The 22,316-nt window shown below is 45.5% G+C and overlaps 1 protein-coding gene across 8 annotated transcripts in view; it reads right to left on the bottom strand.

Moving 5' to 3' along the window:
• Positions 1–20,205, bottom strand: part of LOC117745800 (protein argonaute-3) — a 33,605-nt gene extending 13,400 nt beyond the window's left edge. For 3 of the 8 annotated variants that reach the window (XM_034554334.1, XM_034554335.1, XM_034554341.1), the window contains exons 1-9: positions 19,402–20,205; positions 10,635–10,806; positions 10,312–10,432; positions 9,791–9,999; positions 8,843–8,979; positions 2,007–2,141; positions 1,778–1,865; positions 546–693; positions 262–381 (exon numbers count right to left, since the gene is read on the bottom strand). In XM_034554334.1, coding sequence (XP_034410225.1) covers positions 262–381; positions 546–693; positions 1,778–1,865; positions 2,007–2,141; positions 8,843–8,979; positions 9,791–9,999; positions 10,312–10,432; positions 10,635–10,806; positions 19,402–19,420 — 1,149 coding nt within the window. In that variant the 5' untranslated portion in view covers positions 19,421–20,205. Of the gene's footprint in view, positions 1–261; positions 382–545; positions 694–1,777; positions 1,866–2,006; positions 2,142–8,842; positions 8,980–9,790; positions 10,000–10,311; positions 10,433–10,634; positions 10,807–12,597; positions 12,987–13,105; positions 13,336–19,401 lie in introns of all 8 variants that reach the window. The other 5 variants (XM_034554338.1, XM_034554339.1, XM_034554336.1 and 2 more) reach the window with 5 other exon arrangements.
• Between the last annotated feature and the right edge of the window lie 2,111 nt (positions 20,206–22,316).

Here is a 22,316-nt window from a genome sequence, read left to right as displayed (position 1 = left end):
TTATACCTAAATGTTAAATTGGCAGGTATTTGATGCATAAACGCGCTTCATTTTTGTGTTCTGTTACTACATTTTTTATCATCAGTAAGAAAATACAATACATAATTTTAACCATGCTACTTTTGCAAGTGTTTTAAATTGAAAGTATGTTGATGCTGAAGGAAGGAGTGATATCTGCAGTCTTACTAATCAACAGATGTCACTCAATATCATTTTCAGTATTCAAATAGAAGTGATAGAAGAGATGTGGATCCAACTCACCAGCCTGCTGATCTCCTCTTGTCTGTCGGGTGCGGAGCGAGCTGTGGCTTTGATCATAGTGGAGGTCTGATTATCTGTCAGCTTCTTGATGCATCTTTGACCAGGTACAATGTTACACACCTGCAGAAGAATAAAAAAGGCATTTTAGTTTCCCATTTGCCCAGCAAAAGTTTGTCTGGGGCAAATTTTATGCAGCCACACACACTGCAGATTTCATCATATTTGGAGTTATGTTTGAAATGAAACCCAATAAACAAGAGGAATAGCAACTTGTTTTCGCTCACCTCCAGGGGCAGGTAGGTGTGCTTTTGCTCCTGGCCAACTTGTAGACAGGGCAAATGTGGGTACTTGAGCTGCAGGTTGTACTTCTCCCTGAAGTACTGGGCTACAGTGCGCTCTACAGTCTGACCGTTTTCCAACTGTAGAGGGAACCTGCAGAGAAAAGAGCATCTCATGTCAAAAACTAGGCTATACCAAGCTTAAATCAGTCCAATTTTTATTGTTCATCCATGTTCAGATTATAAAACCATATAAAAGGGAAGTTGCAAGGCAAAACTTTTTTCGCTACAAAATCCAAAAGGTATGCAATTGTCAAGCATCTGTTACCTAAACAATATCTGTTTTACTAGCTTTAATGTACTATGCGGCAGAGACAACATTCATGGTTCTTATACCAGTGACAGCAGAGCAGAAACTAACGAGCCCATAACAATGGGGTATGTATGTTGAATGTACAGAATAGCTCCTTGTAGACAGGGACTCTGTAATGGACTACAAGTAATTCATGTAAACAACACACTTAGTTGCCAGATTACAAAAACAATGCAGGTGAATACAACAGTCCTGCAAATAATTTGCCTTCATGAAGGTTAAAATGTTCTTCTTGTTTTTCTTACAGATGTTGGTATAGCTTTATGATCATAACTGAACATTATAATCTTCATATTGATGAGGCTTATTGCTACTGTTACATTTCACGTCTAGTTAAAACTAATGCAATGTAATACAAGTTAATTATTATTTACAAAATCAGAGCCATAGCACGCATTAACAACATTCTAATAGTGTGTAGCCGACTACTGTCAAACCTCACAATACATCTAAATATCATTCAGTATCTAAACTCTTAGTATTCTAACTGCTAAACGGCACAATGACATCGATATGACCATCGTTTGTGATGGAATTATGGTGTATAAATCAATTTAAGAATATCACACAGCAAGGTAATCTATTTAACTTGTAAAGAGTCAGGAAACACTGAAGATCAGAAGTCACACACACACACACACACACACACACACACACACACACACACACAAACAACGGCTACTTCACAAATGGATGACGAATGTTGACTGCATGGTAGTAAGATGAGTCAGCTTTTATCAGGTTTGTTTGGCGGTGAATTGGTAATCACATCATCTGTGGACTGTGCTCCCCGCCCCCCATCCCATCCACACACACTCCGCCCAGAGTCTCCCGTTTCCCTCGCCCACCCGGTTGGCTGACTCACGTTTGATGGCTGGCAGGCCGCCGGGTCACGTTACAGACGCGGTACTTTCTCCGCATGGTTCCACAGTGCGTCACCTCCACCTTCAAACCTGGTGAATAAAAGTAGCATTTAGAATGTGTCTGTGTGAATGGCTGTAAGATGTGCTCTCCCTTCTCCCTCCCTCCCCCACATATAATGCATTTTCATTCATGCGATCACACGCAGGCACACGTTACGCTCCCATTTTCACCTTTGATTTCTTTGGTGAATTTGACCCGGTGAGAGTCTGTGAGAGGGCGGGGCTGTTCGTCTATGTTGTGAATGTCCAGCACTTCGCACATGAACTGGATGACTGGCTGTGCCTTGTAGAAGGCGGTGGCAGACACTGCAAGATGAAGCAAGGACAAAGGTCATTTTGTACACAAAAATCTAGGCAAACACTTCACTGAACAACAACAACTTGTTATCACACTTGCTGCGGTAACCTCATAGTTTTAAACGACTGCACCTCAGGAGACCCATCTGTCAAACTCCTAAAATTTGCAGACGACACATCAGTCATCGGCCTCATCCGTGATGATGATGAGTCTGCATATAGGCTGGAAGTTGAACAGCTGGTCCTGTGGTGCGGTCGCAACAACCTAGAGCTGAACACGCTTAAAACCGTGGAGATGACAGTGGACTTTAGGAGGAGCCCCCCAGCACTGCCCCCCCTCATCATACACAACACTACTGTGTTGGCTGTGGAATCCTTCAGGTTTCTGGGATCCACAATCTCCCGGAATCTGAAGTGGGAACCCAACATCAACACCATCATCAAGAAGGCCCAGCAGAGGCTGTACTTCCTGCGCCAGCTTAGGAAGTACAACCTGCCTCAGGATCTGCTGACCTTGTTCTACACCGCAGTCATAGAGTCTGTTCTGTGCACCTCAATCACTGTCTGGTTTGGATCGGCCACCAAACTGGACAAGAACAGACTCCAACGGACAGTCAGGTCTGCAGAAAAGATCATCGGTGCCAACCTGCCCACCATCCAAGACCTGTACACCTCCAGAGTCAGGAAACGGGCAGGAAAAATCACTGCAGACCCCTCACACCCCGGACACAAACTATTCAAACTCCTCCCCTCTGGTAGACGCTACAGATCACTGTTAGCCAAAACCTCCAGACTCAAAAACAGTTTCTTCCCCCTCGCCGTCTCACTACTGAACAAATAACACCACTGTAGCATATATATACATATATATATTTATATTTATATATTTTAAATCCCTGCACTTCTCGCACTCTCCACTTCTTCTTGCACTACTGCTGTGCAACATTCCACAGCCACTGTATATAGCCATTCCGCCTGTACATACTTCTTAAACTACTTAGTCCATTGCACTGTTTGTTTGTATTGTATTGTATTGTATTGTGTTGTATATTTGTATTATGTTGTATATTTGTATACTGTATTGTATTGTATTGTGTATTGTATTGTGTTGTATATTTTGTGTAAGCACACTGAGAGTCACCTTACCAAGTCAAATTCCTTGTTTGTGCAAACTTACTTGGCCAATAAAACCTGATTCTGATTCTGATTCTGATTCTGATTGGATGGTTTGCATCTTTGTTGAGAATTTGGTTATCCAGAAATGTGAACAAAAAGTAATGCAGTTAAAATGCATTGTCTGTTAATGGGCTTTGTTTGGCATTGTGCAATAAGACTTAGGGGAAACTAATCTTAACACTTTTCACCAGTTTATCCTTCAGAAACCCATATGTTCGAAAAGCAGGATCTACTTTGTTAATTCAAGCTGTGTTTCAGTTTGTTGTGTGGAAATTTCAAAGGCAATGCATGAATACCAGCCAAATTGTAACAGGGATGGACTTTGTCTTTTTGAATGTGCCATTATTATATAGCTCTTATAGAGGCATAATGGTTGTGTAAGCACCATGCTAAACAATAAAAATGAGGCGGGAACACTCCTTGAACACAGGAAGTGCAGTTGAAGTCTGCATGGAGATTCTGCCAAAAGGGATATCAAAAAACACAACGCAAGATCAAAAGAAATAAAGAGAGAGCTCTCTGAAGTAAGTGTGGCGTTGAGGAAGTTGCTGACGAAACTGGCTCAGCTGTCTCTCTCTGAAGATGTGTTCGATGAAAGCACAGCTTGCGCACATCCATGAGGCAGATGACTGCATTCTACACACAATCGTACACTCCTGGTTTGCTGGTTTCCCTTGAAGCCTTTCACCAACGACCGGAACTAGTTTTGACCTGACCAATTGATTTGGAAGGATGAGAGGGCGGGAAAATGAGACAAAGAGAATCAGAGAGGGAAAAGATTCAAATAGAGATGGAGGCTTCAAAGACGAAGCAAAACAAAAGCCGTCTCAAGGAAATGCTGCACACAGCTACCACCCCCACCCCACCCCCACACACACACACACACACACACACACACACACACACACCCCACTCTCTTGTCAGCAGAGATCTTGAGCGCATGGTCTCCAACAACCTCCTGCAGTGTGCATATGGCAAAACACATTTTACATCGCCCTTTCTGATTCAAATTGTAGCTCACTATTCCAAGTCACGAAAACAAAGTGTGTCTACTAGCAATAGGCCAGTGCTGATGCCAATTATCAAAACTTCATCTTGAACTCTTCCATTTATTTCCCAAAAACTGGTTCTCAGCCAGCGGAACTGTCTCCATGCTGACGAATTGGTCAACAACTAAATAATGTGTGGTGTAAGAGAAGGAGCAATGCCATCTCCATATAAAGCTGAAGGTCTTCAACAGCCTTTACAAGTAATGCAAGCAGCAAGTATTCAGTTTGAATTGAAAATATTCCATCCATCCATCCATTATCACCCGCTTATCCGGGGTCGGGTCGCGGTGGCAGCAGGTTCAGCAGGCCGACCCAGGCTTCCCTCTCACCCGCAGCACTTTCCAGCTCATTCTGGGGGATCCCGAGGCGTTCCAAGGCCAGCCGGGAGATATAATCCCTCCAGCGTGTCCTCGGTCTTCCCCGGGGCCTCCTACCAGTTGGACGTGCCCGGAAAACCTCTAATGGGAGGCGTCCAGGAGGCATCCTAACTAGATGCCCGAACCACCTCAGCTGACTCCTTTCGACACGAAGGAGCAGCGACTCGACTCCAAGCTCCCCCCTGATGTCCGAGCTCCTTACCCTATCTCTAAGGCTGAGCCCGGCCACCCTACGGAGGAAGCTCATTTCGGCCGCTTGTATCCGAGTTCTCGTTCTTTCGGTCACGACCCAGAGTTCGTGACCATAGGTGAGGGTTGGAACGTAGACCGACCAGTAAATGGAGAGCTTTGCCTTCCGGCTCAGCTCCCTCTTCACTAAGACGGACCGGTACAGCGCCTGTTTTACCGTTGCAGCCGCACCGATCTGCCTATCGATCTCCCGCTCCACCTTACCCTCACTCGTGAACAAGACCCCGAGATACTTGAACTCCTTCGCTTGGGGTAAGCAGTTTGCCCCCACCTGGAGGGAGCAATCCGCCGGTTTCCGGCAGAGCACCATGGCCTCAGATTTGGAGGTGCTAACCCTCATCCCTGCCGCTTCGCACTCGGCTGCAAAACGCCCCAGTGAATGCTGGAGGTCACGGTCCGAGGAGGCAAACAGGACCACATCATCCGCAAACAGCAGAGAGGCGATCCCGAGACTCCCGAACCGGATCCTCTCCGCCCCCTGGCTGCGCCTAGATATCCTGTCCATGAAGGTCACGAACAGGACCGGTGATAAAGGGCAGCCCTGGCGGAGGCCAACACCCACCGGGAACGTGTCTGACTTACTACAGAGGAGACGAACACAGCTCCTACTGCAGGCATACAGAGACCGGATGGCCCGTGCCAACGGGTCCGGCACCCCATACTCCCGCAGCACCCCCCACAAAAACCCCCGAGGGACCCGGTCGAAAGCCTTCTCCAGGTCTACAAAGCACATGTAAACTGGTTGGGCAAACTCCCAGGACCCCTCCAGTAATCTTGCGAGGGTAAAGAGCTGGTCCACTGTTCCACGACCGGGACGGAATCCGCACTGTTCGTCCTGAATCTGAGGTTCGACAAGCGGTCGGAGCCTCCTCTCCAGCACCCTGGCATAAGCTTTTCCCGGGAGGCTGAGCAGTGTGATACCACGATAGTTCGAGCACACTCTCCGGTCCCCCTTCTTGAAGATGGGAACCACCACCCCGGTCTGCCAGTCCATGGGCACTGTTCCCGACCCCCATGCGACACTGAAAAGGCGTGTCAACCAAGACAGCCCAACAATGTCCAGCGCTTTCAGCATCTCAGGGCGGATCTCATCCACCCCTGGCGCCTTGCCACCAAGGAGCTTTTTGACTAGCTTAGCGACCTCTGCCAGGGATATGGGTGAATCCACCCCAAAGTCTTCCGGCGCTGCCCCCTCTCCGGGGGACATGTTGGCCGGGTTTAGGAGTTCCTCAAAGTGCTCTTTCCACCGCCCGACGATGTCCCCAGTCCGGGTCAGCAGTTCCCCCCCACTGCTGAGAACAGCCTGGGGTAGACCCTGCTTTCCCTTCCTGAGCCGTCGGATGGTTTGCCAGAACTTCCTTGAGGCCAACCGAAAGTCCTTCTCCATGGCCTCCCCGAACTCCTCCCATGCCCGAGTTTTAGCCTCCGCGACCATCGTCGCTGCAGCCCTTTTGGCCCGCTGGTACCCGTCAGCTGCTTCAGGAGACCCCTGGGCCAGCCAGGCCCGAAAGGCCTCCTTCTTCAGTTTGACGGCTACCCTCACCCCCGGTGTCCACCACCGGGTTCTAGGGTTGCCGCCACGACAGGCACCGATGACCCTCCGGCCACAGCCCCGAGCAGCCGCGTCCACAATAGAGGCTTTGAACAAGGTCCACTCGGATTCCATGTCCCCAGCCTCCCTCGGGATTTGTGAGAAGTTCTTCCGGAGGTGGGAGTTGAAGACCTCCCGGACAGGATCCTCTGCCAGACGTTCCCAGTTCACCCTCACTACACGTTTGGGCTTGCCAGGTCCCTCTAGCCGAGTCCCCCGCCATCTGATCCAACTCACCACCAGGTGGTGATCAGTTGACAGCTCTGCTCCTCTCTTCACCCGAGTGTCCAAGACATACGGCCGCAGATCAGATGATACGATTACAAAGTCGATCATTGATCTCCGGCCTAAGGTGTTCTGGTACCAGGTACACTTATGAGCCACCTTATGTTCGAACATGGTGTTCGTTATGGACAAACTGTGGCTAGCACAGAAGTCCAACAACAAAACACCATTCGGGTTCAGATTGGGCAAGCCGTTCCTCCCAATCACGCCCCGCCAGGTTTCTCTGTCATTGCCCACGTGAGCGTTGAAGTCTCCCAGGAGAACTATGGAGTCGGCAGGCGGCGCCCTTTCCAGGACCCCTCCCACCGACTCCAAGAAGGCCGGATACTCCGAGATGCTGTTCGGTGCATAAGCACAAACAACAGTCAGAGCCTTACTCCCCGCAACCCGTAGGCGCAGGGAGGCGACCCTCTCGTTCCCCGGGGAAAACTCCAACACAGCGGCGCTCAGCCGGGGGCTCGTGAGTATCCCCACTCCCGCCCGGCGCCTCTCACCCTGGGCAACTCCAGAAAAGGACAAAGTCCAACCCTTCTCCAGGAGCTTGGTTCCAGAGCCCATGCTGTGCGTGGAGGTGAGCCCAACTATATCTAGCTGGTACCGCTCCACCTCCTGCACCAGCTCCGGCTCTTTCCCCGCTAGTGAGGTGACGTTCCACGTCCCTAGAGCTAGTCTATGCTGCCGGCGATCGGCCCGCCCAGGTCTCCCGCCTGGCCCGCCGCCCGGTCTACATAGCACCCGACCCCGATAATTCTCCCTGCGGGTGGTGGGTCCACAGGGTGACTGCTGCTCCATGTTGTTCTTTCGGGCTGAGCCCGACCGGGCCCCATGGGCGAAAGCCCGGCCACCAGACGCTCGCCGACGAGCTCCCCTCCTGGGTCTGGCTCCGGGAGGGTGCCCCGGTTTCCCTTGTCCGGGCAAGGTGGCTACAATCCGTGGGCTGCTTATCATCAGGGTTTGTTGAACCGCTCTTAGTCTGGGCTCTCCCCCGAGACCTGTTTGCCTTGGGAGACCCTACCAGGGGCTGACGCCCCGGACAACATAGCTCCCAGGATCACTGAGCCACTCAAACTCCTCCACCACGTTAAGGTGGCGATTCATAGGAGGAGGAATTGAAAATAACCAAATTAAAAAGCAAAATAATAGTAATTCCACTCTCAAGCCTGAAATTGATGCAAAAACGTGTACGGTGAAGGTGAGAGCTACCTGGAGATACATTTCTGCTGTAAAACCCTGCTGGCCTCTGGTACATTATATGTCTGTAAAAAGCTATTCATAATATTTAAAAAAACAATAATTGCTAAGAACTTTTGTAATTAAGAATTATTAGACGCTATTTATTATTTATTGACACCCTCGCTGCAAGGTTTATTATTACAGGCCACAATAAGGGATAATATATTGTTTCTCGAGAGACATAAATGCACTCTTAATCATCAGACATAAACCAGGTTATTGCAAGGAGGGGTATGTTTTTAATCCCATGTGTTATCTTGCTTATGTATTAGTTTCAAATGTAATTGGCCAAATGGTTGCCGCAGGTGTTTTCCAAAGTAACCCATCTAATGAGGATGGCCCCCGTCTGTGCAATCGATGCAACTCAATTAATTTATTTGGCTAATATTTTCAAACTATGAAGGCAACTCTCTGCTCTCCAGGGACCCAACCTCTCAGCCACACGCACGCATCCATCTGTACGTTTAATTATTAAAAACTAATTTCCCCTGCTGTGAGAGGGGAGCAGAGAAAACAATTTATGTGTGACTGAACAAGAGAAGACACATCTTTTTTTTAAAACATATTCCAAAGAAAGCAGTGTGGATGTTAAACATATTTCAATATTTTTGAAATATGAACAGCTGCATTAGCAAACATAGTTCTTCCTTTGTCTGATGCAGTATTAAAAGTGTTGTAGCTGTTTGTTTGCGCCGCATCGAAGTGCCATGAAAACAAAACAAAAAAGGCAAATTGGAATTTAATTCTCACCATCAATGTTAAGCATCATCTTCCACATGGCAGGGCGCACAGATTGATGGAAACCAAACCAAACCTCCCTCCCACCTCCAAGGGGATGGTCATAGCCCTCTGGAGCCGAGAAGAAGGATCGACCCACCGGAGTGTACCTAGAAGGAGAAGAGTAGCGTGTATGAGGAAAGAGAACAAAGAGATCGAAAGAAATTAAAAAGATAATGGGGAGGTCAAGACATTCAAAGGACAAGATGAAAATGAGGAGTGCATGGGGCAAGGAGCAAAGGGCGGATGAAAGGAGACGGGAAATGTAAGATTAGTTCAAACATCCTGAATTGTGAATGCATGTCCATGAGTGCTTAACCGGTCACATTCAACTGCTCTTCAATGTGGCCTGAAACTATCAGTGAAATGAGAGGTGGTGACGCTGCCTTGGCCCATCCGCCCCTTATTACTCTGACCAGGAGACACATTAATAATCGTACATGGGCGGAAATTTTCCTGGTGAATTCTGGACTAACAATGTGTCACGTTGTCTGGTGTCTGGGAACAGGGCTAAATGAAAGCTGTGGATATAACCACTTTTTAATAATGCTTTGAAAAAAGATTTTCATTAAGGCACTGGTGATATTATGTTCCACTGTGCTCTTGCTGGGGGTTAGCAAAGTGATACAGAATGGAAGATGGTATGAGGTCAAGTATGGGGCTTCGTGAGAGCCCATATAAGCCGTGTTTGATTTCCGTTGGGATCAGATTGCCGATATTGGTGCCACTATGACAAAACAAATATATAGTATTTACTATGAGTATCAAAGGGATCTTTTTTTAACAATGTGTTCTCTATCTTTTATGTGTGCTGACTGAAAATGAAGGTAGGGAGATTAAGGTAGCATAAATGGGCTTTTCTTCTGAATGGATCTGCTGTTAAAAGACTTTCATTATTTACAGTCATTTAGTGAAGCTCACTTCATGGAGGGCAGGTGTCGCAGCACCACATCCACTGCGTGCACAGGGTTGGTGCTGATGGGCTTGTCCAGCTCCAGGGGCTCAGGCATGCTGCGGCCAGTCAGCACCTCATGGAGCATGTGCCAGCTGACCAGAGACACAAACTTTATGGAGACCTTGAAGGGGCGATCTTTCCCTCCCTCGCCTGGCAGAGTGACATCCAGGTCCACCTGAAAGGGGGAAAGAAAGAAGCAGGGTGAGATGGGATGGAGAAGGTCAGATCAAGGCAGAGGGCAGTTAGTGAGGGGAAGTTTCAAGTGGTCGTTCTTAAGATGAAGTGTATTTATGTTTTGTGCTGTGTTTTTGCATGTGTGATAGACTGCAGGTATGTTTTGGTTCAGCTAATGGCGAGCTGTTGAGATTGTGTGTCTGCACGCATGCTCAATGTCACACATGGTTTACATTCAGCTTGTGCTGAAGAGACGTGTTTGTGTATTTTTTTGTCTGGGTGTCTGAGTATTTTTTGTCTCATTTCAGCTCACCCCTGCGGGTGCCACAGGTAGTGGATTGGCTGTGTACAGGCTCCTCTTTCCATCATAGACTGGCCTGCGATCCCCAAAGATTGTCACCTTAAAGTGTTGTACCATTGAGTCGACCACCTCCCTGCACAACATACACACAAAGTGAGTTTTGGTTATAAAAAGGTCACAGATTCAACACAAACTATCTTAAGTGTCCATCAACAGCCATTTTTCTTCTGACAAGACTGTGAAACCCTGTGTATTCACTCACGGCTCTGTATTAATACTGTATGAGAGATGTGTCGAAGAAGATTCATAGACACTCTAAAGAGGGTCCAGCCTACCTGTTGACTCGCCGGGGGCACTTGTCAGGCTGGATATCCACCTCGTAGAGGTAGACATCCATCTTGGGGATATCCACCTGGAAGCAGTTGGCCAGCAGCTTGATGGGCTTCCCCATGGTGCCATAGCCAGGCCGCCGAGGCAGGGAGAACAGGGACTGGGCCCCAACGTCTCCTGAGAGAACAAGGAACAAAGAAGGGAGGACAAATGAAAACTTAGTGTTGATCTCACTCAGGTCATTCAAGGGGACGATGTGCTTAATATATGCACACAGTAAGAGTGTCAGGTTATATTAAAGCAAATACATAAAGCTCGGCTGATACAATATGATGACAGATACTGATATGATAACGATCACTCTCAGTTTGGGTATTTAATATACATTACTTTTCAAACTCAAGTTGTGTAAATAATTTAATTTCCAGTGAATTTACTGATAACTTTGACAAAAGCTTAACGCTCAAATATGAGGTATCTTTAGCAAAGATGTTGGGCTCTATTAACAAACAAAAAGAACCACGATCAAACTGAATGATACTGGCTGATTTAAAAAAGGCATTGTCTTTCAACTACCCCCTCAGTGGTTTGTTACCGTTGGTTAAGTCACACATACTGTAACTGTATGGTAACATGGGCCTGATGGTGGGAAAAAAACATGAACAGAAAATTCAGAATACGGTGTTTGTGGGGCGACTGTGGGTCAGTGGTTAGCAGGTCCGTCTTTCAATCTGGGGGTTGGCGGTTCAATCCCCACCCTAGTCAATGTGTCCTTGAGCAAGACACTTAACTCTGAATTGCTTCCTTTAGCTGCGTCTACGGTTTATTAATGTAACATGATTGTAAGTCGCTTTGGATAAAAGCATCAGCTAAATGACATGTAATGTAATGTGTAGGGGAAACGCATCTCACTACAGAGAGGGGAAAGACTAGTTTCAAAACGAACAACAAAAGCCTATGATGACACGTGCATGAGCGCACGCACATGAGTGTTTCATGGATACCACTTCACTAAACCCATGTACATCACACACACTAAATGCAGCATCTGACTCAGGAAGTACATTGTCAAATCAAGCCAGTTTGATTGCAATAAAATAAATGTATGACCCTGTTGTTTGCAATGAGTCAAATAATGCAACAAATTTAGGGCAGAATAATGCGACTTAAGGCGGTAAAAACATTGGCCTTCTAAGATGATAGATGTGGAAATGACTCACATTTCAGAGGATGTAACTTCTAATATTGCGTACACAATTTTCATTATATTTATAGACTCCTTTTTTCAAGATGATATTTTACTATCTTTCGACCAGCAGGCAAAAATCTATGCATAATGATTAACCTAGAAATTAAATCGCTACACATTTGCTCTGAGAATACAAAAGCTCATATTAATGACTATTAACTTTGAAGTGCTATTCATAGCAGAACATTTGTTGGACAATCCACTCGCTGGTGGACACAGTTTTCACATTTGTGGTAAAAAAAGAAAAAGAAAAAAAAGTGTATTACTGCTCACGCACACACACTTTCACAAAGTCTATGAGATGTCTTAGACATGAGTCACTTTGATCTGGAGACAGTGAGTTATATTCAACTTAATGTGTCACACTCATGTCAGACTCTATTCCTGGGTCTGCTGAGGCTTGCTTTCCACATCACACATGACAAAACAAATGGCTTTAAAGAAGTCCCAATACAATGTTAAAATGATTTTATTGTACAGGTTGCTTTAATAATGCAATAGCCATCTTAACACAAAAGCTCAGATGAGACTTAACCATTAGCCTGACAAAGATACTTTGTGTTCGACTCCCCACAGTCTGCAGTTGTATACAACCATATCGTTCTGTCTCCACAGCCGTAAGCCTGGCATTCTCTAGTTTCTCTTAAAAAACTGCCTCAAATGTGTCATTGATAAAAGAAAGTCATGGTTGAGTGTGATTCATCACCGATTTGACTCACAGGCTCACATGTGTGGGTGATTTTGGGGGTTGGAGTTGGCTGAGGGGAAGTTCATAAAAAAAAACTCCCCACCACAGAACAGGAACAGTCTGTAAGGCAACAGCAGACAACATGAGCAACCCTGTGTGTTGATGGTCGGCCTCTAGAAGTGTGTACTTTCTGCACCGCTCTCCTTTTTTGGTTTCCCCTCTGGTGGGCTGTGGAGTGGAGGCTAGCAGGGTTGATGGAGGGTAAAGACCTCACTTTTGAAATGGCCTGCTGGGATAAAATGGTGAAAAAGAGTGGAAAGTCTGGAATTCCTGCCACGGCTGTCCCTCTCACACCAAACTAAGTGCACACAAACCTTTGTGATGGTAATTCCAATGGGGCCCTTGGTGATGTAAGCCTAACTACACACACACACACACACACACACACACACACACACAGAGAGAAAAAAGACAAATATTCTGGTAAATCTTCATTAAGGCTCCAGAAATAAACGTGTCTACCACGGATGTTCAGTCACCAAGAGCTCAAACTTCAAGAGGGTCCTCTGTTACTAAGAGCACTTTTTCTGATGGTCCTGGTGAAGTCAGAGGAGGAGGATTGCAGAGAGTGGCAGGAATAGAGAGTGGGCAGGGTCGGTGTTTTCCAGCTTTCATCTGCCTTTCAGAACTGGCTTTCGTTCAGTATGAGTCACAGAGCCATCAGGGGCGGAGAACATCCTTGAGTCAACGCGCCTGGATTCAGTAGTGGCTGAACAATGATAGCAATGAAAGGATATTACGGCAAGAAAAAAAACACATTTATTTGATTTGATTTTTTCATCAAGTTGCGCACTCACTCATACAGGTGTACAACATTTTATTGCTGCACTATCACAAATACACACAATAGAATGGGACGTAGACTCCATGACGTCCCGCACAGGTCTCCGGTTGTTGCTTACGCCAGATACAACAGATACAGACTGCTATAAGTTTTCACATTCACACAAACAAATTATTCCTGACGCAGCGCAATCTCCAAGGCCGAGCCTCCAAAAGGAGGTGCCCGATTACACAGACTAACCTCCCACACAGAAGACTTCATCGCATTGATTATGATTGGATCAAAAGCAACAAGTCAGTTACCTCCCTCTTATCTGGCCTTCTTGGAAACTGTGTGTCTCTGTTCCCTCCGAAAACAGACAAAACAAACGTGCTTGTTTGTGAGGGGGGGGGGGGACAGAGAGGGAGTTTTAACTGGGGGAGCATAGTACTTCAGTCTCAAGCTTCTACAGCGGTTATCTCCTGCCACCCCAGCAATACAAGTGATATAAAAAAAGCAGCTCATATAGTAAACACTTTTTTAAAGAATGTTTGATACATGTAATCAATGTTAATGTTATGTGATATCTAATACCTTGACAATCAAAATGGGCTTGTTTGGTGTATGTATGTATGTATGTATGTATGTATATATATATATATAGATAGAAAACTTGCAGTGAGTTGAGGATTTGAGGAAACCGCCCCTTGTTGAGTTGAAAAATGTTGCACCGAGTGTGTGTGTGTGTGTGTGTGTCCATCCATCCATCCATTTTCAATACCGCTTATCCTCATTAGGGTCGCGGGGGCGCTGGAGCCTATCCCAGCTGACATAGGGCGAAGGCAGGGGACACCCTGGACAGGCCGCCAGCCCATCGAGGGCACATGTAGGGACATACAACCATTCACTCTCACATTCACACCTATGGGACATTTAGAGATCAATTAACCTGCAGCATGTCTTTGGACTGTGGGAGGAAGCCGGAGAGCCCGGAGAGAACCCACGCTGCCACGGGGAGAACATGCAAACTCCACACAGAAGGACCGCTCCGACCGGGAATTGAACCCGCGGCCCTCTTGCTGTGAGGCGACAGTGCTAGCCACTACACTGTGTGTGTTTTCAGAAAATTACAGGAAAAACACACTTGAAGAGTGTAGATTTAAAATCGCTCTCTTTCCATCAGTATGTTTCTCATTTCCTGAGGCTGTAAATTTGGAAGGTGAGCGATGACAATAGGAGGGCGAACTCCTCTTCAACACGAATAAAATTAAAACTATTAGTGGATTTCAGTAAAATTGCTCAAATTCATGGGGTGGATGGAAATTGCCTCTCAAGCTTTGGGCCCACTACATCCTGCTGAAAGAGGAGCTTAAATGTCCTTCCTTGTTACCCTTTATTGTGCAGTAAACCATTCATTCTATAACTTGTATCATTACACAAGCTATTGTTTAATGAAGATATGCAATAGCATTCTAAGATACATTTATAAATTGTATGTCTTTAAAGTAAAGCACATTCACAATAGTAGCAGTGGTAATAAAATTAAATATTTGAATGCTGCCAATATTTTTACAAACTTTATAGGGATATGCCGACTAGATCAGTTTTACACAAGTCAACTGGTTAGGTGAAGAGTTCCTGGCACCTTGCACAGTTCAAGCAAACCACAAACTTTTAACATAAAACATTATTCCAAACATATTAATGTTTAGTATCGGCATGTTCCTGGAATGCAGCTCTGGTATAATTGTGCACTGACACTTACAATCTGGTTTGATTCTCTTCTCTATCCAGTCTTTTTTCGTCATATTTGGAACTAAATATAAAATGTCAGTGCTAATCTATGGTATGTACAGCCAGTAACAATAACTAAAGTTGTGTTACTGTTTTTTTTGCATCAATGGAAAATGTGTGGCGAGCACCAATAAGTGTGTTGCCTTTCTTAGCATACGAGAACTTTGCAGAAAGATCCCAGCAATGTGAACTCGTTCCACTCTGCAGCTTTGCAAAAAACAACACAGTCACACTGTACACAGTGGGCCGAGGGCCAGAAAAACAGGATAGTGAGAAGCTAGGCTGACATCCAGTGCCGGTGAAACACCCCCATTACACAAACGTCTACGCTGCTAACGAGTGCACATTTCCACACATACAATACAGCTGTTGTGTTTCTAATCCAGAGAGGCCCTGAGCCGCAGGAACAGGGCGAGTGCTCAGTGGCGGGGCACAATGGCGTCTAGTCACAGCAGGCAGGGCCTAGAAACACGTGCACAGACGCACACAGAAAGACTGATAGCTGGTGAGGAAGGATGGATGCACGTCACACACCTCCCTCCTATTCCCCTCATCAACCTCAAAAGTGTTTTCAACTGACACCCATGGAAGTCAATGCCACTCTCTGCCACCGGTAAACACCAGCAGGCAGCCACATACTGACAGGCTGACGAGGGCCTGGTCAATCATTATCGAATGCCCAACAGTCTTACAGGTAGGGGACACACACACACACACACACACTAAATGTTTCTCAGCTGATTGTAATTAAGTCAAATTATTTGGAATAATGAGGTATTTTAAATATCTTTAATCTCTGCGACACATCCCTCCTCCTCTTGGAGGAGTGTGCCTTCAGCCCCACGCTATGTCAGCCAGAGTTGCCTCTAAGTCTACCACACAAACACATGATTAAGAGTTTGTAGGGAAGCTGAGAAATTCCTCAAATGTATTCCACAGGATTCACAATGCCTTCTAAAAGCATATTGTATATTTGAAGCAGGTGCTTACAGTGTTCCAATAAAGTAAAACTACTCTGGGGATCAATAAAGGATATATAATTATTAACACACACACACACACACACACACACACACACACACACACACACACACACACACACACACACACACACACACACACACACACACACACACACACACACACACACACACACACACACACACACACACACACACACACACACACACACACACACACACACACACACACACACACACACACACACACACACACACACACACACACACACACACACACACACACACACACACACACACACACACACACACACACACACACACACACACACACACACACACACACACACACACACACACACACACACACACACACACACACACACACACGATATTTATGATGATTAGTTGGAATGGTATTTCCCTTTCTTCAGTAGAATAAAAGCACGGGTAAATCTCCCTTTAATAGAATTAGTCTAAAGAGCAACGGCAAACTGAATTCTCCATAGAAACCTACAACAATTATGACAATGGTTAGCCTTATGGTGGGCTGCGGTTGAGGATGGGGGTTGTCCATTGTCAGTGTGCTGCTTGAATGAACTGAGTATTATGGTGAGAGACTGCAAATCAAGTGCCAAGCCCTCCCTCAAAGTAGACGCCACTGTCTACACAAAATCCACAGTGTACCAGGCTACAAGGAGAATAACAGGGAAGACAGCGTTTCCCACAGAGGCATAGAGAAGGAAATAAAAAAGGCAGTAACCAAGGCCGGAGGAGTTGGTTGTGGAGGGCGGTAACTAACGGTCTGTGAATCAAAAAAAGAGCGGGAAACCCGGAATTGTGAGAAAGACAGGTTTTGGGGGGGGGGGGGGGGGGGGGGGAGTGGCCAAAGAACATGAGCAAGACATCAGCAGGGCAAATAAACAGAAAGGGAGCTAATTTCTGCACTGCATCTCATTTAAACATTCCTGTGTAAAGTTTGTCGTTTCTATAATAAGAAAAAACGAGGCTCTTGTACAGCATCCATACGGCTCAGCTGGAAGTGGACAACAATGTAATAAAAAATAATTTGCCATTTTGGGAACATAACCCGTAAAAATAGAAAGTAAAAAAATTAATCTATATATAAAAATATTCATCTCTTCATTTAAGGTTGTGTTTAATCATGAGGCTTCCACCAACGTTAACATGGGGAAGCCCATGATTTCCCATTTCTGAAGTTGCAACTCAGACATAATGTAACATCATATCAATATCAAGTTACAAGCTGTTTGTAGGCATGCCACAGGGTTAGCACATCCAAATGGATTTGATTTGCTTAAGACTCAAAAGCCTTGCACTCATTATATCCCACATGCTAAGCTCTCCAGAGCCCTGGCTCCAACACTCCATGTGCTTTTGCTCCAACTGCTACCGGCAGTTACTGATTTTCTCATGCTACTCCCCAGGCCGCTGACTGACTGATGGAGGGCCCCCTTTTAATCATTCAACGTGGAATTGGGCTCATTGGTTGGCCTGTGGTGGTTTGTGATATGTGATTGTAAACTAACTCCAACACTAATGTCTTCCAAAGTGAACGCGTCAACCACTCCCCTTAATACATTTAATGTAAGACTAGCAAATAGTATGCTCTTCATGAATCTGCATTGAATGTGCTGTAAGAGCTTCAAGACTGCTGTGAAATACTGTGCTGCAAGCAAACCCCAATACACTCATGGCGAGTGCCCAAGTCTTGCGTTTATGGCATCAACGCTGATTGAGGATCTTGACAGATATGGTGGAAGACACAACATAAGAAAACATAGAATTATCAGAAAACTAAAATGAGGTTTTTGGTGGGTGGGTTGCCAAACCAAAATGTGTTGAAGACATCCTTTTCACACTTGGAAGAGCAAGGTCAAATCTGGTGATTCTCTTTGTACAGAAACTTGTCATTTTGCCCGTGAGAACACAGCAAAGTGAATCTAGCTATATAGGATAAGCTTAACTCACACAGCTGCCCAAAACACCGACACCAAACTGTTTTAGTCTGTTTGACTTTACTGTAGGTGCTTGGTTACTGGGAAAAACACATTTTGTTCCCTATATGCTACAGATATTTGGATGTATCCCAACTGTGAAGAGCAGAGACGCTAATGAGACAGTAGCCCGCAGAGAGGGATCTCCTCTGAGTAAGGCAGGAGCCAAGAACCCATTGCTGGATCATGTGTCACTGGCTGATCAAGAATACCTGGCATTCAGTTTATGGTCACAGAAGTGGAAAGCTTCCGTTACAGCAGACAAAGCCAGGCGGTTCGGACCGCTAAACTGCCACTGTGACCAAGAACGGTGGAGTTTACTGGCTACGGCCTAGGTCATTTATTTATCACCTAGACTCGACAGGAATTTGAGGTTACTGCTGTGGATCAACATGTTCAGCAACAAGATTTTGCCAATTTTTTTTCCATTAGAAAAATATGTAAGGTTGCAGGTTAAACAGATGATTTGTTAAAAAAAATTAAAAAAACTAAACTAAATAACCAAGGATCTCTCCATGTTTAAGCTGTTTGTTGAAGTAGTATTAGCTAAATGTTGTATGCACTAAACATGGGGATGGCAAAAAAGGTTAAATACAAGACCCATGGGATGCTGTGGGAGGAGGATACTGCTGAATACATTGAAGGTAATCTTGGGTCAGCGGGTAACCAAGACCTGAGGCCGTTGAAAGGACAGAGAGTAATCCCACCGTCACAAGTGACTTAACGCTACGTGTCCCATGGTCTAGGTTTAGGATGAACACAGCATCTCATTCTGCACTATTACTACTAAAAAAACACATGAAATAATAGTGTGGGAGTCTTCCTGACCATGCCTGAATACCAGGCCTAACCTTGGCACCTAACTGATGATCATGACAGTGAGTGAGACAGAAAGCCAGTGAGTGCCCTGGGGGAACAGACTTATAGGTTCATTTCATTTAAAACTGCTAGATATTTTACATTTTGATTTCAAATAAGTTTAATTCAGTCTCTCATCAATGGAAGTGTAATGCACTAACGTTACTCACGTCTAGGCACAAATAAACTGAGAGACTCCCTGGAGAGTCACCAGGAGCTGTCAAGCACAGATGAAACAACCTCCAGGGTTTGGGTTTTTGGCAAGTAAAAAACCCAGACCCTGGCGAATGTAACTTCCACTGACAGACTTTGTGTGTTGTTTTTCTCCAAGTCAGCCAACAACTTAGTTAGAAGCAATTTACCTGTAGTTCCGATTTCCATTCATGAGGTCTCTGTCCGGATCGCTTCCCGGATCACTGCAGTCAAACGATGGAGGGGGAGAGGGACTCTTCCTCCGTTCAACCCGGTGTCTCCTTCGGTACGGCACCGCCTCTTAACGGCCCGAATGTCCTGGTCTCTGCTAGCTCCTCTTCCCTGTCAAACGAAAACAAAAAAAGAGGGCGCCTCGTTTCGTCCCCAGCGTCCGCACACGGTCAACGTATCCCACAGGACGCCACCGGGGAAAGCTACCGGTTGCTCAGCATGACGCCGTGAAAAGTGAAAGCCTGCTAGTTAGCCAAGTTAGCTCGCTAAGCCGGGTTTAGGGGGCTGGATGGGGGGGCTGAGTGGCGGGGAACGGGCGAGAGGAACTGTCAGGATATCATCTCAGCGGGGTCATTGAGTCCAAACGAGTTCCTCCAGAAAGATGTGCATTAAATGAGACTACGTGAGTTCGTTTCTACTGCACAGCGAAGCGTCAGGGCTTCGGTAATTAGCTTAACTGGCTAGCTCGGCTGTTCTGGCCGACGACGGTTACTTTAATCAAGTAAAATAAACCGTTAGACCGTTGACACACGGCCCCGTATCCCCAAAGCAACGTATTGTAAAACGCCGTCGGTCCGTTCGTCTTCTGCAGTTTGTGTCCTGGTGCCGGAAAAAATAAATAAAAAAACAACAACCCTGTCTACACCGGGCAGTATCCGCCGATAAGTGTCAACGTCTTCCGCCTGGTTGACAGGTCAACTCTGCCGGGCTTCGGCAAACTAGCTAAATATGGTGAAGTTGCCTTTCTGACACCGACAGGAAGAGGTGGGCTCTGTGTCACCTGACGTCATCAGCTCCGCCTTCGTCCAGAGGTTCGAAGGCGGAGGTTCGTCCAACGTTTACAACCCCGTGAACACATTAGAGGATACAATGTCATTTTTAAATCATCAGAGGATTATTGTCTGTCTTTGTATTAAAACCCACAGTTTAGGGCTACATCTCTGTTTTATCCATTTTATTGTCTGTTCTGATTTCATCACTACTTCTTGAGATGTAGATTTAACAAAAATTCGAGCAAATATAGCATACTTATGAGTAAAAGAAGGGAAAAAAACAGGAGTAATAAAAAACAATTTTATTTTCTTTAAAAAATAACTAGACCCAACAGAGTTCCCATACTATCACATACAGAGCCAAAATAATATGCTTCCGTGTCCTTTCATTCAAATCTATTGGGAAGTGCTATGACAAGGACTGTTCTTGATCCGTGGCTTTAATATTGCTTAGTCAGACAGTGAGGCTGTGTGGAGAGGAGCGGACTCTCCGGTATCCACATGATGCATTACCAGGGTGACTGCCATTTCGTCTTCCCCCTTTGCAAGGTGCTTTGTGGCTTCAGTGAGTGAAGAACTGCATCTGGTTTCAGTGATACTGGGAAATGCACCAAAACCTTTTTTTTTCTTTTTTTCAAAGCACCAGAATGAGGGTAAAACATTGGCCACAACTGTGAAAGGCCTGGCAACTGGTGAGCCAAAATACATAACAGGTTAATATATATTTATATATACAAATTACCTTTGACACGATGACGGATCAGTAAAACGGTCTACAAAGGCATTTTGATTATGCAAGTTAATAAACATGATTTAAAAATCAAACTTATCTGATCCATTATCTTTTGATCCCTTTCAGCTCAAAGGGGCTCTGATCGTCGGACAAGATTTGAGGCGCTTAAAGGGCATCTGAGGTGGAATTGTGAAACCGTCTCCACGGTGCCCTCTTGAGGATACACTCTGACACTAGTCACAATATTCATAATAATAATGACAAAGGAAAAAGCAGTCTTTATAACCATTACACAATTGAGGCAAAATGTCCGAGCGCAAGGCTCCTAACTAAGGAAACCAAAATAAGGTGGCTCAGAATATCCAGTCATAAAAAAGAATTACATGCTTTTTTCCCCCTCCATCCAGAAAGTGACTAAATGTAACGGCAGGGCATATTAAGTAGTAGTAATAGTGGCCCACCCTGTCCAAAGTAGCAATCCCCTATCTGTGCCGCCCATGCACACAGAGCACCAATGGGTATTGGCTAACACAAGCTAGGGGATTGGGGCAGGGGATGCTGCAGATGTGTGATGCTAAAAGTGAGGATATACGGTAAGGATAGAAGGTGACGATGGAAAGAGTGACAAGTGATAGTTTGGCTTGGGGGGAAATAAGGGGACAAGTGCATTTGAAGAAGTTGGTCTCTACATGCTAAGAAAGAGACAGAGGGCAGATCTGTGTGTGGGTGCTTCTGCTATTTAGGCTATGAGTTGTAAATGCCTGCAGAGGGAAGAGTTTGTGGAAAGTAAAAACTGGGATAGGTGCGTGTGTGTGGAGGTACGCAAGGAAGTGTGCATGGGGAAGCTTAGAGTGCACTGTGTAGTGTCATCTCCACTGATACATGTTAGAATGTGCAGAATGATCGGAGCAAGGTCAATTTGCTGAACGCATGTTCAACTTTGCAGCACTTAAGTGATCACAGACTTTATAATTGCCTGCATTCAAATCGACAGAGAAGTGTTGACCTTGCCTTAGTTACTTATTAGTTCGGAAAGCTATGCAGGTGTGAGTGTCTAGCCTCAGGACAGACAATACTATTGAACTATTGGAAGTAAAACAAATCAATAAGTCAATTTTTTTTTAAAGTGCCTCGTAAATAGTAAAAGAGCAACACATACAGAAATGAAAGACTATCTTCCTGTTTAAGTGCCCCTTTTACATTAGTTGGCATCACTTTTGGCTGTTTAATAATGCTGGTTTAGGTGCATGGGGTGCAAGTATATTTGATAAACTCTATGCAAATGGTCCCTCTATCGTTATGGTAAGCATGCCTCTATAGGCTAAATCTCTAAGGGACTGGCCAACCA

This window comes from Cyclopterus lumpus, chromosome 16 (genome assembly GCF_009769545.1).
Source record: "Cyclopterus lumpus isolate fCycLum1 chromosome 16, fCycLum1.pri, whole genome shotgun sequence".
NCBI lineage: Eukaryota > Metazoa > Chordata > Actinopteri > Perciformes > Cyclopteridae > Cyclopterus > Cyclopterus lumpus.
The sequence above is the reverse complement of the archived record's forward strand: the minus strand, read 5'-3'. Positions and strand labels throughout refer to the sequence as shown.